This window comes from Chiloscyllium punctatum, chromosome 41, assembly GCF_047496795.1.
Source record: "Chiloscyllium punctatum isolate Juve2018m chromosome 41, sChiPun1.3, whole genome shotgun sequence".
NCBI classification, from domain to species: domain Eukaryota; kingdom Metazoa; phylum Chordata; class Chondrichthyes; order Orectolobiformes; family Hemiscylliidae; genus Chiloscyllium; species Chiloscyllium punctatum.
In genome coordinates, this window is record NC_092779.1 from 40,103,006 (window position 1) to 40,116,751 (window position 13,746).

Genomic DNA, 13,746 nt, shown 5'->3' on the forward strand with positions numbered 1-13,746 from the left:
AACATGTGGTCTCACCAAGGCCCTGTACAACTACAGCAAGACATCCCTACGCCTATAGGGAGGTCCTCTTGTTATCAAGTCCAACATGTCATTAACTTACCTCACTGCCTGCTGCACCTGCATGCCAAACTTCAGCAACTGTTCCACCATGACATCCAGGTCTCACTGCACCTCACCTTTTCCTAATCTGCCATTCAGGTAATTGTCTGTCTTCCAGTTTTTGCCAAAGTGGATAACCTCACATTTATCCACATTATATTGCATTTGCCAAGTATTTGCCGACTCAGCCAGTTTGTCCAAGTCACCCGGCAGCCTCTTAGCATCTTTCTCACAGCACAATGCCACCCAGCTCAGCGTCATCTCCAAATTTAGGGCTATTACATCCAAATTGTTAATGTACTTGTGAACAGATGGGGCCCCAGCACTCAATCCTGTGGTAACCCATTCATTACCGTCTACTACCCTGAACCCATTTATTCCAAATCTCTGCTTTCTGTCTGCCGACTAGTTCTCTATTCACATCAATACATTACCTAAGATACCATGAGCTTAATTTTACTTACTAACCTAGTGTGAAACCTTGTCAAAAGCCTTTTGAAAGTCAAATCTGAAATCCAGGTATACAATATCCACTGATTCTTCCCCACTGTACTCATCACATCCTCAAAAATGTCCAGAAGCATGATTTCCCTTTGGTGGGTTCATGCTGACTTGGACAGATTCCGTCACCACTTTGCAAATGCTCTGTTGTTACACTCCTAACAATAAGGGCTTATGCCCAAAACGTTGATTCTCCTGCTCTTCGGATGCTGCCTGATCTGCTGTGCTTTTCCAGCACCACACTCTCAACTCCAATCTCCAGCATCTGCGGTCCTCACTTTCTTCCAGCATTTCCCCACCAACGATGTCATGCTAACTGGTCTATAATTCTACTGTCTCTCCCTTTTGTTTTTTGCTTTATAAAACCCGAAGCCAATGTTCTGCTTTTAATAGGTTTGATGAATTGCTGTACTTGAAATAAATTTGAGATTCATGATGCTTCCCTACCTTATTTGAGGCCAGGTGCGTGCTCTTCAATTGAGATTCAATAGGAGACCCAACCAAATCCTGCAATTCAAGTAATAGATGAGATTTGCAGGTATATTAAACAAGATGACATTCAAATTTACATCTCCCATCACCACATCATGCAGCTTTGAGAACCATGTAAAAATTTTTAACTTGCCAGTAGCTTCTCATTGCCATATACCAATTTGGTTGTGTTCAGGACATCAAATGTAGAGTCAAAGTATATTTTCACCTTTTTTCCTTTCTTTTTACCGACAGACAGCAGTCCTTTCAGAGTTATGACGAGAATTGTAGTTGCATTAACTTCTGTTAATTTGAGAGGCCATATTTTAGAAACAGAAGTGCACAAGTCCTTGCAATCTAACTCCAATTTAAACATCAATCTTCAAGAAATTAGCATAATCTTTGCCCCATCTTCCTACATTTGCATTCTAACCAACCTGAGACACCAAATAGAGGAATATTTCCTCCTTGGGTGGAAAAAGCACAAGATATTCTATTTTCCATCTTTTTGTGTTGTGAAAATGCTGAGCCAGAAAACCTTAACTAATTCAATTGAAAATGTTAGAATGCTGAAGATAGCATAAATATGCTTCCTTCCATTGATGCTAAGTCTTGCATTAGTCAAGATTCTCAATGCTGAGTCAGGCACACTGAAGAATTCTTGAGGAAAAAGGCAAATCATACTTTAATGAAATTATACTTGCTTACACATCTCAAAGTACTTAATTTGAACTAGATACAAATCTGTTTTGACCTGTGTGCACTTTATTTCATTGGTTACTGATAGATTAAATGTTCTGCAACATGGATAAGAACATTAGATTTCAGCACATGAAGATAATGTATAGAGATCAGAGGTACTATCTTTGACAGAGTTGCACCAGGCTAGCAAAAGCAATCACACCTAGTAATTAAATCCTCAAACAACCACATTATGGTTGAAGGCAAACAATATCCAATGACAATGGATGGAAAGCAAAGACAGAGATCACAGCACAAATCAAATTTCTCAGTAACCATCAACAAAACAGAAGCACTGCTCATACTTCATGGACACAAACCTGGAGTCAATTTAAGATGTGCCATGTCTGAAACCCACTTCAGAATTCCAATCTTTAGGGAAGCAAGCTAATAGAAGTTTCGCACTAAGGTGATAGATATTTGCTGTGTAACTACATATATCAAATGACAATTACTTGTGTTGTGTGCAAGGCATTTTCTTCTAAAGTTTCACGAAAATGGTGACAGCATAGTCTCATAGGTAAATTAGCAGTGATTCCTATTCAGACATCGCTTTAGAGTACTGATGGTCAGCTTTGACTGCATTCCACGCAATGAAGCAATAGGAAGTTGATTTCAATTAGGTTTGTAATTTCCAAATAAAAACAGTTGTGCACTCTATAATTCAACAGGCAGATCATACCATATAGAGTACATCAGAGTATTTCTCAGGATTATGCTCTCCAATTTGACCCAGTTCAAAATAAACTGATCATTTTGCATTCTCTCTTCCATAAATTAGTCATATGCGATGGAGTGCTCAAAATAGCAGAATGCAGGTTTTGAATATTTTTACTGCAGTAGGCCTAAACTTTTTTTTAAAAATTAGATTTTTTTTTAAGATTCCCATTCAGCCCAACAAGTCCACACCGACTCTCCGAAGAGCAACCCACCCAGACCCATTCCTCTAACATTACAGGCAATTTAGGATGGCCAATTCACCTAACCTGCACATTTTTGGACTGTGGGAGGAAACCAGAGCACCCAGAGGAAACCCACGCAGACTCGGGGATAATGTGCAAACTCCACACAGACAGTTGCCTGAGGCAGGAATTCTTTTTGGTCTTTTATCATTTTGGTTTATTGTTATGTAGGGATACAGTAAGAAAAGCATTTTGTGCTATAAAGGCAGATCCTACCATATGGAGCTCAGAGTAATGGGAGAGTTGGGGCAGGGTGGGGGGAAAATCAACATGAACATTTGAGGTATCCATTAGAAGTTTGATAACAGTATCTTCTGCCCAATGGAAGAGGTTAGAAAAAAAAAAGAGTATAACCGGGGGAGGGACTTTTGATGTGGATAGTTGCTTTCCCAATGCAGGGTCTGATTTTCTCAATACCAAAGATTTGCAGCTCTCATCCAATAATTATTTTGAACAATGGCTATTCATTCTACAAACAAACATTAAGTATTACTGCTCAACAATTGTGCAGTTTCACCTAGTGGCATCAAAGGGTCAAGATTAAAAAAGCAGAATGGGGAACAAAAGTCAGACTAATAAATCCAGGAAGCAGTCACACCCCTCAAACCAATTTGCTCTTTTAGTTTTTATTAGTAGTTGGGAACAAAAGGATATGACTACTGCTCAGAAACCTAAGGTGGCAATTAATACAGAAATTAAGATGCATCAGCCTTTACCATGCTCCAATAGGCAGAAGATCATTTTTATGGCTATGGAGGAGAACAATGACTGCGAGTTTGATTAAACAAAAATCACAGCAAAGTACAAAGACCAGCTAGCAGGACAGGAAAAGAATATGGCAATGAAAGGCAACATTTTCAGGAAAAGAATATTGTACTCTACAGACTCAAATGGCTTCCAAAATTAACAACATTTTCTTACAGCCAGACAAAGGTTCAGAGGGGTTGCTTTCTTTTGGTGGTTGCTGCAAGACCAAGCAATAGTGAATTCCATTTAAAATGGGTAAGTGAAGAGTTATCCACTTCAGTCAGAGGAACAGAAAGGCAACCTGCTACCTTAAATGGAGAGAAACTTCAGACTGCTTTGTTGCAAAGGGATTTGGATATCTTCATACATGAAAACACAGAATGCTGTTTCACCAAGTAATAAGGCAGGCAAACAGAATTTTGGGATTTATTGTTTAAAAAAAAAAAGAGCATAAAATTAGGAAGTTTACTGCAATTGTACAAGATATTAAATGAGACCACACCTGGAGTATTGGATACAATTTTACTTAAGGAGAATGCAGCTGCTTTGGAGGCAGTTCAGAGGACATGCACTAGATCAAATCCAATGATGAAGGACTTGTCTTATGAAGAGAGGTTGTGAAGTTTGGATTTTACTGTCTTTAGGAGAGGTGAGGAGATTGAATTGAATAAAAAAAAAGATGCCACTGGGGATTGGCAAAGCAGACACAAAGGATGTTTCCTTGTGAGAGCAATCAGGAATGTGATGTTACAGTTTTAGAATAAGGGGCAGCAGATTTAGAATTGAAATGAGGAGAAATGATTTCTCAATGGATTATGAATCGGTGAAATTCACTATCCCAGAAAGCAGTGGATGCTGGAACACTAAATAAAATTTGAGGAGATACAGATTTTTAAATTAGTAATGGGGTTGAAGAGTTAGTGGAGAACAGGCAGGAAAGTGTAGTTGAGACCAAGAGGAGATCAGCCACAGTCATACCAAATGGCAGAGAAGGCTTGAGGGACCTAATGGACCACTTCTGCTCTTTGTCCTCATGTGGGAATTTTCATCCATTCCTTTGTTAGCTCTAGGCTGGACTATGCTGATACCCCATTGAAGGGTCTTCCAGTCTATGTATATTTGAGTCATTCAAAATTAGGATCCTTCCATTCCTACTAATTGTAGGCAATTGTGTTGAAAGCCAATTTCTGTCAGAAATGTAACTATCAAGTTAGACTCCAACTATTCAATCTCTTCAAAATCTTAGTTGCACACAATTCTGTCAGATTTAAGAACAGCTTCTTCCACACTATTCTCAGACTTATGAACAGACTGCTCATAATATGGATGTTTCTCTGAACCTTTTCTGTAGCTGTAACACTATGTTCTGCATTCTATTTTATTACCTTAATGTATTTGCCTTAAATTGGAGCCCTTTTATTCTGAGACTATTCTCTCTGGTTGTAGTTTCTCCCATCAGACTCAAGATGAGAATATGTCAACATCACGCTGACCAACAGCTGGATCATGTAGGATATGGGATTTGTCTATGCCATTACAGTGCAAACATCCACTTGTCAATCATGATGCATTTCTAGGTTAGAACTTGGTCACCCTGAAAGGAGCATCTGATTCTCTTCTGGACATCTGGGCTAATTGATTCTTCTTTAATAAGCTTATATGTTTCTTGAGGTAGCAACAGGCTGAATGTGATTCATAACTTCCTTTAAACAGAATGTATTACAAGTTCTAGGCAATGATATGAAAAGTGCTTTGGTACGTGGCCAGGAAGTCATTGACTGAATGAATTAGTGACCTCTTCCCTCTTTGACTCTTCTAATGACTGCTTGAAAGATTGCATGCAAGACCACTCGTTAAGCCACATTCCCATGTGTTGGAAATGCCTGTCACCAGAAGGCCTCAAGAAGGGGCATCTGCCTTACCTCCTGAAAGCAGCACATCATCCGTGGAGCAAGCCATCATTGCCAGTGAGGATACCACGCATGGAAGAAATTAAGTTGGCAAGTAAAGGAGGATAGGGTTTATAGTTAGTCAATGTTACATGGAGATTTCAATGTTAGGTTATATTAAACAACAGGATTTTACGTTCTTAGTTCTGGCTGGAGTCTAGCAAGGCCTAGTACAGAATATGAACAAGTTAAATATTAAAATTCTCATTTTCGTTTGCAAATATCTCAAAAATCTTTCCCTGCCCTTATGTAATCTCCTTCAGCTCCACAACCCCAAATGCATTCCCAAAAGGTGGGGATCATGGTGGGATCATGAAAACTTAATCACCTTAACTGCTCATGGATTGATAGAAGCAGCACTAATTGTCTGAAATAAACTGTTAAGGGACAAGGACAAACTGTAATAAAAAGGAATTGAAAGCACTTAGCCATGTCTGGAAGGAGGAGTTGAAGTTACATAAACAAAACTATTTCGACATCTTGGTACCTGGCTGCCTTATGCCACAAAGACAATTGATTGGGATGGGTCAGGATTTTTTTCCACAAAAGATGTACCACAAAAGTGGAATGTGTGCGTGCAAATTTACAGGAAGAAATTGAATGTTAAAACTTTAGGGACTAAAGGCACCTCAAAAGATGATAATGATAAAAGTATTGGCATTATATCCCCTGAATGCAAAGTATTTGCAACAGGAGTGAATAATAAAGTATTGGTTCCTCAACTAAGTCATGGAATAAAGTTGCAAGATGACCAATAGGAACTGAAAATGTGTTGCTGGAAAAGCGCAGGTCAGGCAGTATCCAAGGAGCAGGAGAATCGACGTTTCGGACATGAGCCCTTCTTCATTGCCTGACCTGCTGCGCTTTTCCAGCAACACATTTTCAGCTCAGATCTCCAGCATCTACAGTCCTCACTTTCTCCTAGACTAATAGGAACTAAAAAGAGTCTAGAAAAGATGAGCAAATTGGAAAAGGATATGGGATAGTCCTTATGATCAGAAGGATAGATTAGGCATTGGGAGAAGGAGTCTCAGCTCCTTACTTAATCCACATTCTGTCTTTTTTATTCCTGGTGTAAAATATAAATGGCAGTAAGAGCAGCTTATAAGCCCATGAACAGTAATGATCAGCTTGGATAGTTTTTAAGTCAATGCCTGTACATGTGTTGTAGTGGCTCAACTATGTGCAGTTCTGGTCACCACACAACAGGAAAAGATGTGGAGGCTTTGGAGAGGGTAGAAAAGAGGTTTACCAGGATGTTGCCTAGAATATATTTACTAGAAAAAGGCAGGGGGGGGGGGGGGGGTGGTTTGGACAAATTTTATTGTTTTCTCCAGAAAGATGACTTTGGACGAACTGTTAGATAGATGTAAAATGTTGAAGGTCATGGATGGGGTGGATAGGAGGAGAAAGTGAGGACTGCAGATGCTGGAAATCAGAGCTGAATATGTGTTGCTAGAAAAGCTCAGGTCAGGCAGTATCCAAGGAGCAGGGGAATCGACGTTTCGGGCATGAGCCCTTCTTCAGGAGGATAAGAGGAGCCTTTTTTCCAGGGTGGAAATCACAAATACATGAGGGAGCAGAGGTTTAAAGTTATTATGGGAAGTAAAGTTTAAAAAGGGAGATTGAATTCATTTAAAAACAAAAATTGAGAGAGTGGTCAGTGCCTACAAAGTGCTGTCAAAGGAAGTGGCAAAAGCAGATACATTAGTGATGTTTACAGGCACTTCTGTAGACACGAAGAGGCAATGAATAGAAGGATACAGGCCACGTGCGGGTAGATGAGCTTGGTTTATAATGGCATCATGGTCACCACAGATATGGTGTGTCGAAGGGCCTGTTTGAAGACAATAGCTTGTAACCATTGACTCAAAGGCAATTATAGATAGGGAATAAATGCTGAATTTTCCAGCCATGCTCACATCCTATGGAGAAAACACTAAAGAGTCAATGTTTAATTACAGCTTTTAATTACTACCATTCATTCCATTACCTTGCACACCAAAACTTTTGACTCCATCTTGTAATAAACTGACGGTCTCCCAGAGGTCCACCTAAGGGGAAAAAAAAAGACTTTATGCTCTTCTTTTGAAATTGAAACCAACCTTCAAGTACTTTCCCATATTTTTGTAACTGTGCATTGATCTACAAGAATTTTGCAGAGTCTTAATAGCCAACATTCTGACCATGAACTTCCATAGCCCAAAATCCTAACCTAAAATATAAATCCTTAGAACATAGAACATTACAGCACAGTACAGACCCTGAGGCCCTCGATGGTTTCACAGGTCCGTGCAACAGTCTAAAGCCCATCTATAACCTACACTATCCCATTTTCATCCATATGCCTATCCAATGACCATTTAAATGCCGTTAAAGTTGGCGAGTCTACCACTGTTGAAGGCAGTGTGTTCCATGCCTCTACTATTGAGTAAAGAAACTACCTCTGACACCTGGCCTATATCTATCACCCCTCAATTTAAAGCTACATCCCCTCGTGCTGGCCATCACCATAGGAAAAAGGCTCTCACTATCCACCCTACTTAACTCTGATTATATTAAATGTCTCAATTAAGTCACACCTCAACCTTCTTCAAACAAAAACAGCCTCAAGCCCTCAATCTCCTCTGAACCATTTACAATGCCTCCGCATTTGTTCCTACAATGCGGTGACCAGAACTATACGCAATACTCCAAGTGCAGCTGCACCAGAGTTTTGTACAGCTGTAATATGACTTCATGGTTGCAAAACTCAATCCCTCTACTAATAAATGTTAACACACCGTATGCCCTCTTAACAACCCTATCAACCTGAGCGGCAGCTTTCAGGGATTTATGTACATTGAGCAGAGAGATCTGTGTCTTCGACACTACCAAGAATCTTAGCATTTGCCCAGTACTCTGCATTCCTGTTACTCCTTTCAAAGTGAATCACCTTATACTTTTCAACATTAAACTCCATTTTCCACCTCTCAGTCCAGCTCTGCAGTTTATCTATGTCCCACTGTAACCTGCAACCTCCTTTAGCACTATTCACAACTCTGCCTATCTTAGTGTCATCTGCAAAATTTGCTAACTCATCCTTCTACACCCTCATCCAGGTCATTTTTGAAAATGACAAATAGCAGTGGCCCCAAAACAGATCCTTGCAGTACACCACTAGTAACTGAACTCTAGGATGAACATTTCCCATCAAACAACACTGTGTTCTTTCAGTTAGCCAATTTCTGAACCAAACCACTAAATCACCCTCAATCCCATGCCTTCATATTTTGTGCAATAGCCTACCTTGGGGAACCTTATCAAACGCCTTACTGAAATCTACATATGCTACATCAACCACTTTACCCTCATCTACCTGTTTGATCACTGTCTTAAAGGACCCAGAATCAGAGAATCCTTACAGTACGGAAATAGGCCTTTCGGCCCAACAAGTCCACGCCAACCCTCCAAAGAGTAACCCACCAGAGTCAGAGTCATTCTCCTACCCTATTATTATCAACCCTGACAAATGCACCTAATGTACACATTCCTGAACGTTATGGGCAATTGAACATGGCCAATTCACCTAACCTGAACATCTTTGGATTGTGGGAGGAAATCCACACAGATACAGGGGGAACGTACTAACTCTACACAGACATTCGCCTAAGGCTGGAATCAAACCTGGGTACCTGCCGCTGAGAGGTAGCGGTGCTAACCACTGAGCCACCATGACACCACCACCCCGCCCCCCCCCCCCCCCCCCCCCAATAAGGTTTGAGGGGTACAACCTACTCTTCACAAAACTGTGTTGACTTTCCCAGAATCTCTAGTGTGGAAATAGACCCTTCAGCCCAACCAGTCCACACCAATCCTCCGAAGAGTATCCCACCTAGGCCCACCCCTCCACCACACTACTTGACATTTATCCCTGACTAATATACATAACCTATGCATCCCTGAACACTACTGGTGATTTAGCTCAGTTAGAGCTCAGTTACTTAACCTGTACATCTTAGAGATTATGGAAGGAAACCGGAGCACCTGGAGGAAACCCACACAGACACAGGGAGAATGTGCAAACTCCACACAGTTTTGAGAGGCTGGAATTGAACCCAGGTCCCTGGCATTGTGAGGCAGCAGTGCTAACCACTGAACCACTGTGCTGACCCTAATTCCCAATCAATTTATTCCTCTCAAAATGATTATAAATCCTCTTATAAACCTTTCCCAGCACTTTACCCACAATGAAGTGAGGTTCACTGGTCTATAATTGTGGGTTGTGTCTCCTCCCTTTCCTGAATGAGGGGATAATATTTTTATCCTCCAGTCTTCTGGCACAATTCTTGCAGAGTGATGACAAACATCAAAGCCAAAGTTTCGGCTATCTGCTCCCTGGCTTTCCAGAGAATCCTTGAATAAATCCCATTCAGCGCAGGGGACTTGTATATTTTCATACTTTCCAGAATTGTAACACCTCCTCTTTGTGAGCCTCAAACCTCAAACAGTTTAGTAGCAGTTTATTATCTCAGTATTCTCCTCACCCACATTGTCTTTTTCCAAGTGTGAATGCTGATGAAAAATATTTATTTAGCACTGCCCTATCTCCTCTGACTCTACACAACTTTCCAGTACTGTCCTTGACTGGCCCTAATCGTACTCTACTCATTTTTAAAAATTCCTGACATACCCTATCTGCCAACAACTTTCATGTCCCCTCCTGGCTCATTAGTTCCCTCTTTAAGTCTTTTCTAACTAACTTTTAACTCTCAAGAGCCCTAACCGAGCCTTCATGTTTCATCTTAACATAAGCCTTCTTCTTCCTCTTGAAGAGAGATTTAACTTGCTTAGTAAACCACGGTTCCCGCGCTCAACAACTTCATCCCTGCCTAATAGTTACGTACTTATCAGGGACCCACAGTAGCTGTTCCTTGAATAAGCTTCACATTTCAAATTATGCCCATCCCCTGCAGTTTCCTTCCCCATTGTATGCATTCTAAATCTTGCCTAATTGCATCATAATTGCCTTTCCCCCAGCTGGTGACTCATTCCCTGTGGTGTATACTTATCCCTCTCCATTGTTCAAGTAAACATAACTGAATTGTTGTCACTATCACCAAAGTGCTCATCAAATCCAAATGTGGCCTTGCCCCTTGATGGCCTGTGTACATATTGTGTCAAGAAACCCTCCTGCACACATTTGGACAACTGACCCATCTAAACTATTCAAACTATAGTATTTCCGGTCAATATTTGGAAAGTTACAAGTCCCCCATAACAACTACCTGGTCACACTTGCTCCTATCCTTGTTAACCCCCGATTTTAAAAAAGTTGCACCTGGAAATAAAGTGACAAATGAGACTTTGAGAGATCCAAAAAAACTTACTTCCACTCTTCTAAAGTAAATTTATGCTGAGACTATATAGTTACAAGATAAATAGTTTATGACAGAACTAAGTAAAATGTGAAGTTTTCAGACATTGATTGTAATAGCAAATTTTGAAAAGATTTGTAACTCAGGTTGAGATTCTGGATGTTAGTTTGCTCACTGAGCTGGAAGGTTCATTTTCAGATATTGTCATCAGTGAGCCTCCAGTGAAGCACTGGTGTTATGGCCTACTTTCTATTTGTGCGCTTAGACATCTCAATAATGACTGCCAGACCACTCAGACTCTTTGGCATCATGGTAGCCCACAAACCCACCAACACATTAAAACAGCAAATGAACTTAAAAGACTCCATACAGACAATAAGCAAAATAAACATCATTTACAAAATACCATTCAAGAATTGGAACAATACAGTGGACAAAGACAAAAAACTAGCTACCAGGACACATGAACATCAACTAGCCACAAAACGACATGACCCTCTTTCACTAGTATTTTTACATACAGATGGGGAAGGAGGCCATTTCGACTCTGCCAACACATCCATCCTAAGAAAAGCCAAACAAACATGCATGAGAATTCCTAGAAGCATGGTTTTCCAACCAAAACTCTAACAAGAAACATATTGACTTGGATGCTATCTATCACCCTCTGAGCAGAAATTGACATCACCAACCAAAGGAAACCTAAGCACAAACAGAAAACAGGACATAACACCAGCGATTCACTGGAGACTTACTGATTATGTCACCTAGTATGGTGACAAAACATTTGAAAACAAACTTTCCAGCTTAGCGAGTAAACTTACATCCATTGATAGCAATTCTGACCATCAACAAAAGTTATAGGGAAAAAAAGCATGTTGAGCACAGAACTCAAGACAAAGGTTCTCATCAACAATATTAGAACAAAAATACAATTTTAATGACATCTGTACATTTAGTCTACGTTAGCACTGAAATAAAGCCACATTATACAATGCAATCACTCTTACCTCATTATCCTGACTGTCATCTTTAATGAAAAACGTTATACTGCGACTTCCCAGATTGAAATCAATCCAAAATCTTTCCAATTTATCATCAGCTGGTATTTTTAACTACAAACCAAAAGAAAAAGTGCATCATACACATCCCCCCATTAGATCTCCATACGATCATATTGCACATCCAGAAATTCATCTCTCCTCCATTATTTATGCACACGTCAATATTAAATGGATTGGCAACTGAAACATAACCATCCAATTCAGCCGACAATTGTCAGATCGAGTATCGAGAATTTAGTACATTGTTATAAAGTATTAAAATTTCAGCCACAAAGATCCAAAGTGGGAAAGCAGATTAACTCAATCACTTGAACCACAGGATGAATTTCCAACAAAGCTGAATTATGGAATTATAAAAGACATTGCACACGTGGAAGGGGATGACTGATGTTTGTGTATTGATATGTATTTTTGACAGTTTAGAAAAAGCTGTTCTGGAACGCAGACAGGGTTACACCTCAGATTACAACAGGATCCTGACCAGATGGGCCATTGGGCTGAAAAGCGGCAGATGGAGATTAATTCAGATAAATGCGAGGTGCTGCATTTTGGGAAAGCAAATCTTACCATTAAGTGTATAAATCCTGCTAAGATCTTAGGGAGCGTTGCTGTACAAAGAGACCTTGGAGCGCAGGTTCATAACTCCTTGAAAGTGGAGTCGCAGGTTGATAGGATAGTGAAGGAGGCATTTGGTATGCTTTCTTTTATTGGTCAGAGTATTGAGTACAGGAGTTGGGAGGTCATGTTGCGGCTATACAGGACATTGGTTAGGCCACTGTTGGAATATTGCGTGCAATTCTGGTCTCCCTCCTATCGGAAAGATGTTGTGAAACTTGAAAGGGTTCAGAAAAGATTTACAAGGATGTTGGCAGGGTTGGAATTATAGGAGAGGCTGAACAGGCTGGGGCTGTTTTCCATGGAGCGCGGAGGCTGAGGGGTGACCTTATAGAGGTTTACAAAGTTTTGAGGGGCATGGATAGGGTAAATAGGCAAAGTCTTTTCCCTGGGGTCAGGGAGCCCAGAACTAGAGGACATAGGTTTAGGACTAGAGGGGAAAGATATAAAAGAGACCTAAGAGGCAACCTTTTCATGCAGAGGGTAATACCGGTATGGAATGAGCTGCCAGAGGAAGTGGTGGAGGCTGGTACAATTGCAACATTTAAGAGGCATTTGGATGGGTGTATGAATAGGAAGGGTTTGGAGGAATATGGGCTGTGCGCTGGCAGGTGGGACTAGATTAAGTTGGGATATCTGGTTGGCATGGACGGGTTGGACCAAAGGCATCTCTATGTCTATAACCCACAACAAAAGGCCAAGATCACCACAAAGTTAAATTTTACAAAAATGATCTTTACACAGGACGCAATATAGTCAAGAAATATAGAACATTTTACGGTCAAAAAAATTTAAGTATTGGCTGTCACCTCTAAGTGAAGTCTATGTGCAAATCTTTAAATTTCTGTACATCTTCATAGTAACAGTCTGCTTGATGCCATGCATTGATTTATAATTAATATAACCTAAATGTCTATGTCTGAATTGGAAAATTGGGACTGACTCCTAGGACTCTATATTTCCAATATGCATGTTTAGAGTTAAAGGATGAAATGGGCTCACTGTCATCCATAAACAAGGGTCATATTAAATGCCACAGTTCTTATTCGTTGGGGATACATACAGAAATAAAAGATCAAACATTTTAACATAAACCTGTGCATCATAAAAAGGCAGGGTTTCAAAGAAAGCCAAATTAAACTGCAGGGGACCATTCACAACACACGCAAATATATGAATTAGAAACAGGAATAGGCCATTCAACACTTCAAGCAATTCCACTCAAGATCACACATCTATT

General features: G+C 40.2%; 1 protein-coding gene across 1 annotated transcript in view; it reads right to left on the reverse strand.

Annotated features, from left to right (window-relative positions):
• Positions 1-13,746, reverse strand: part of LOC140465108 (synaptonemal complex protein 2-like) — a 243,739-nt gene that overhangs the window by 190,336 nt on the left and 39,657 nt on the right. Inside the window, exons 9-12 of the mRNA XM_072560975.1 lie at positions 11,838-11,942; positions 7,464-7,524; positions 1,226-1,374; positions 1,048-1,107 (exon numbers count right to left, since the gene is read on the reverse strand). Of these exons, the coding sequence (XP_072417076.1) occupies positions 1,048-1,107; positions 1,226-1,374; positions 7,464-7,524; positions 11,838-11,942 (375 nt within the window). The remainder of the gene's footprint in view (positions 1-1,047; positions 1,108-1,225; positions 1,375-7,463; positions 7,525-11,837; positions 11,943-13,746) is intronic.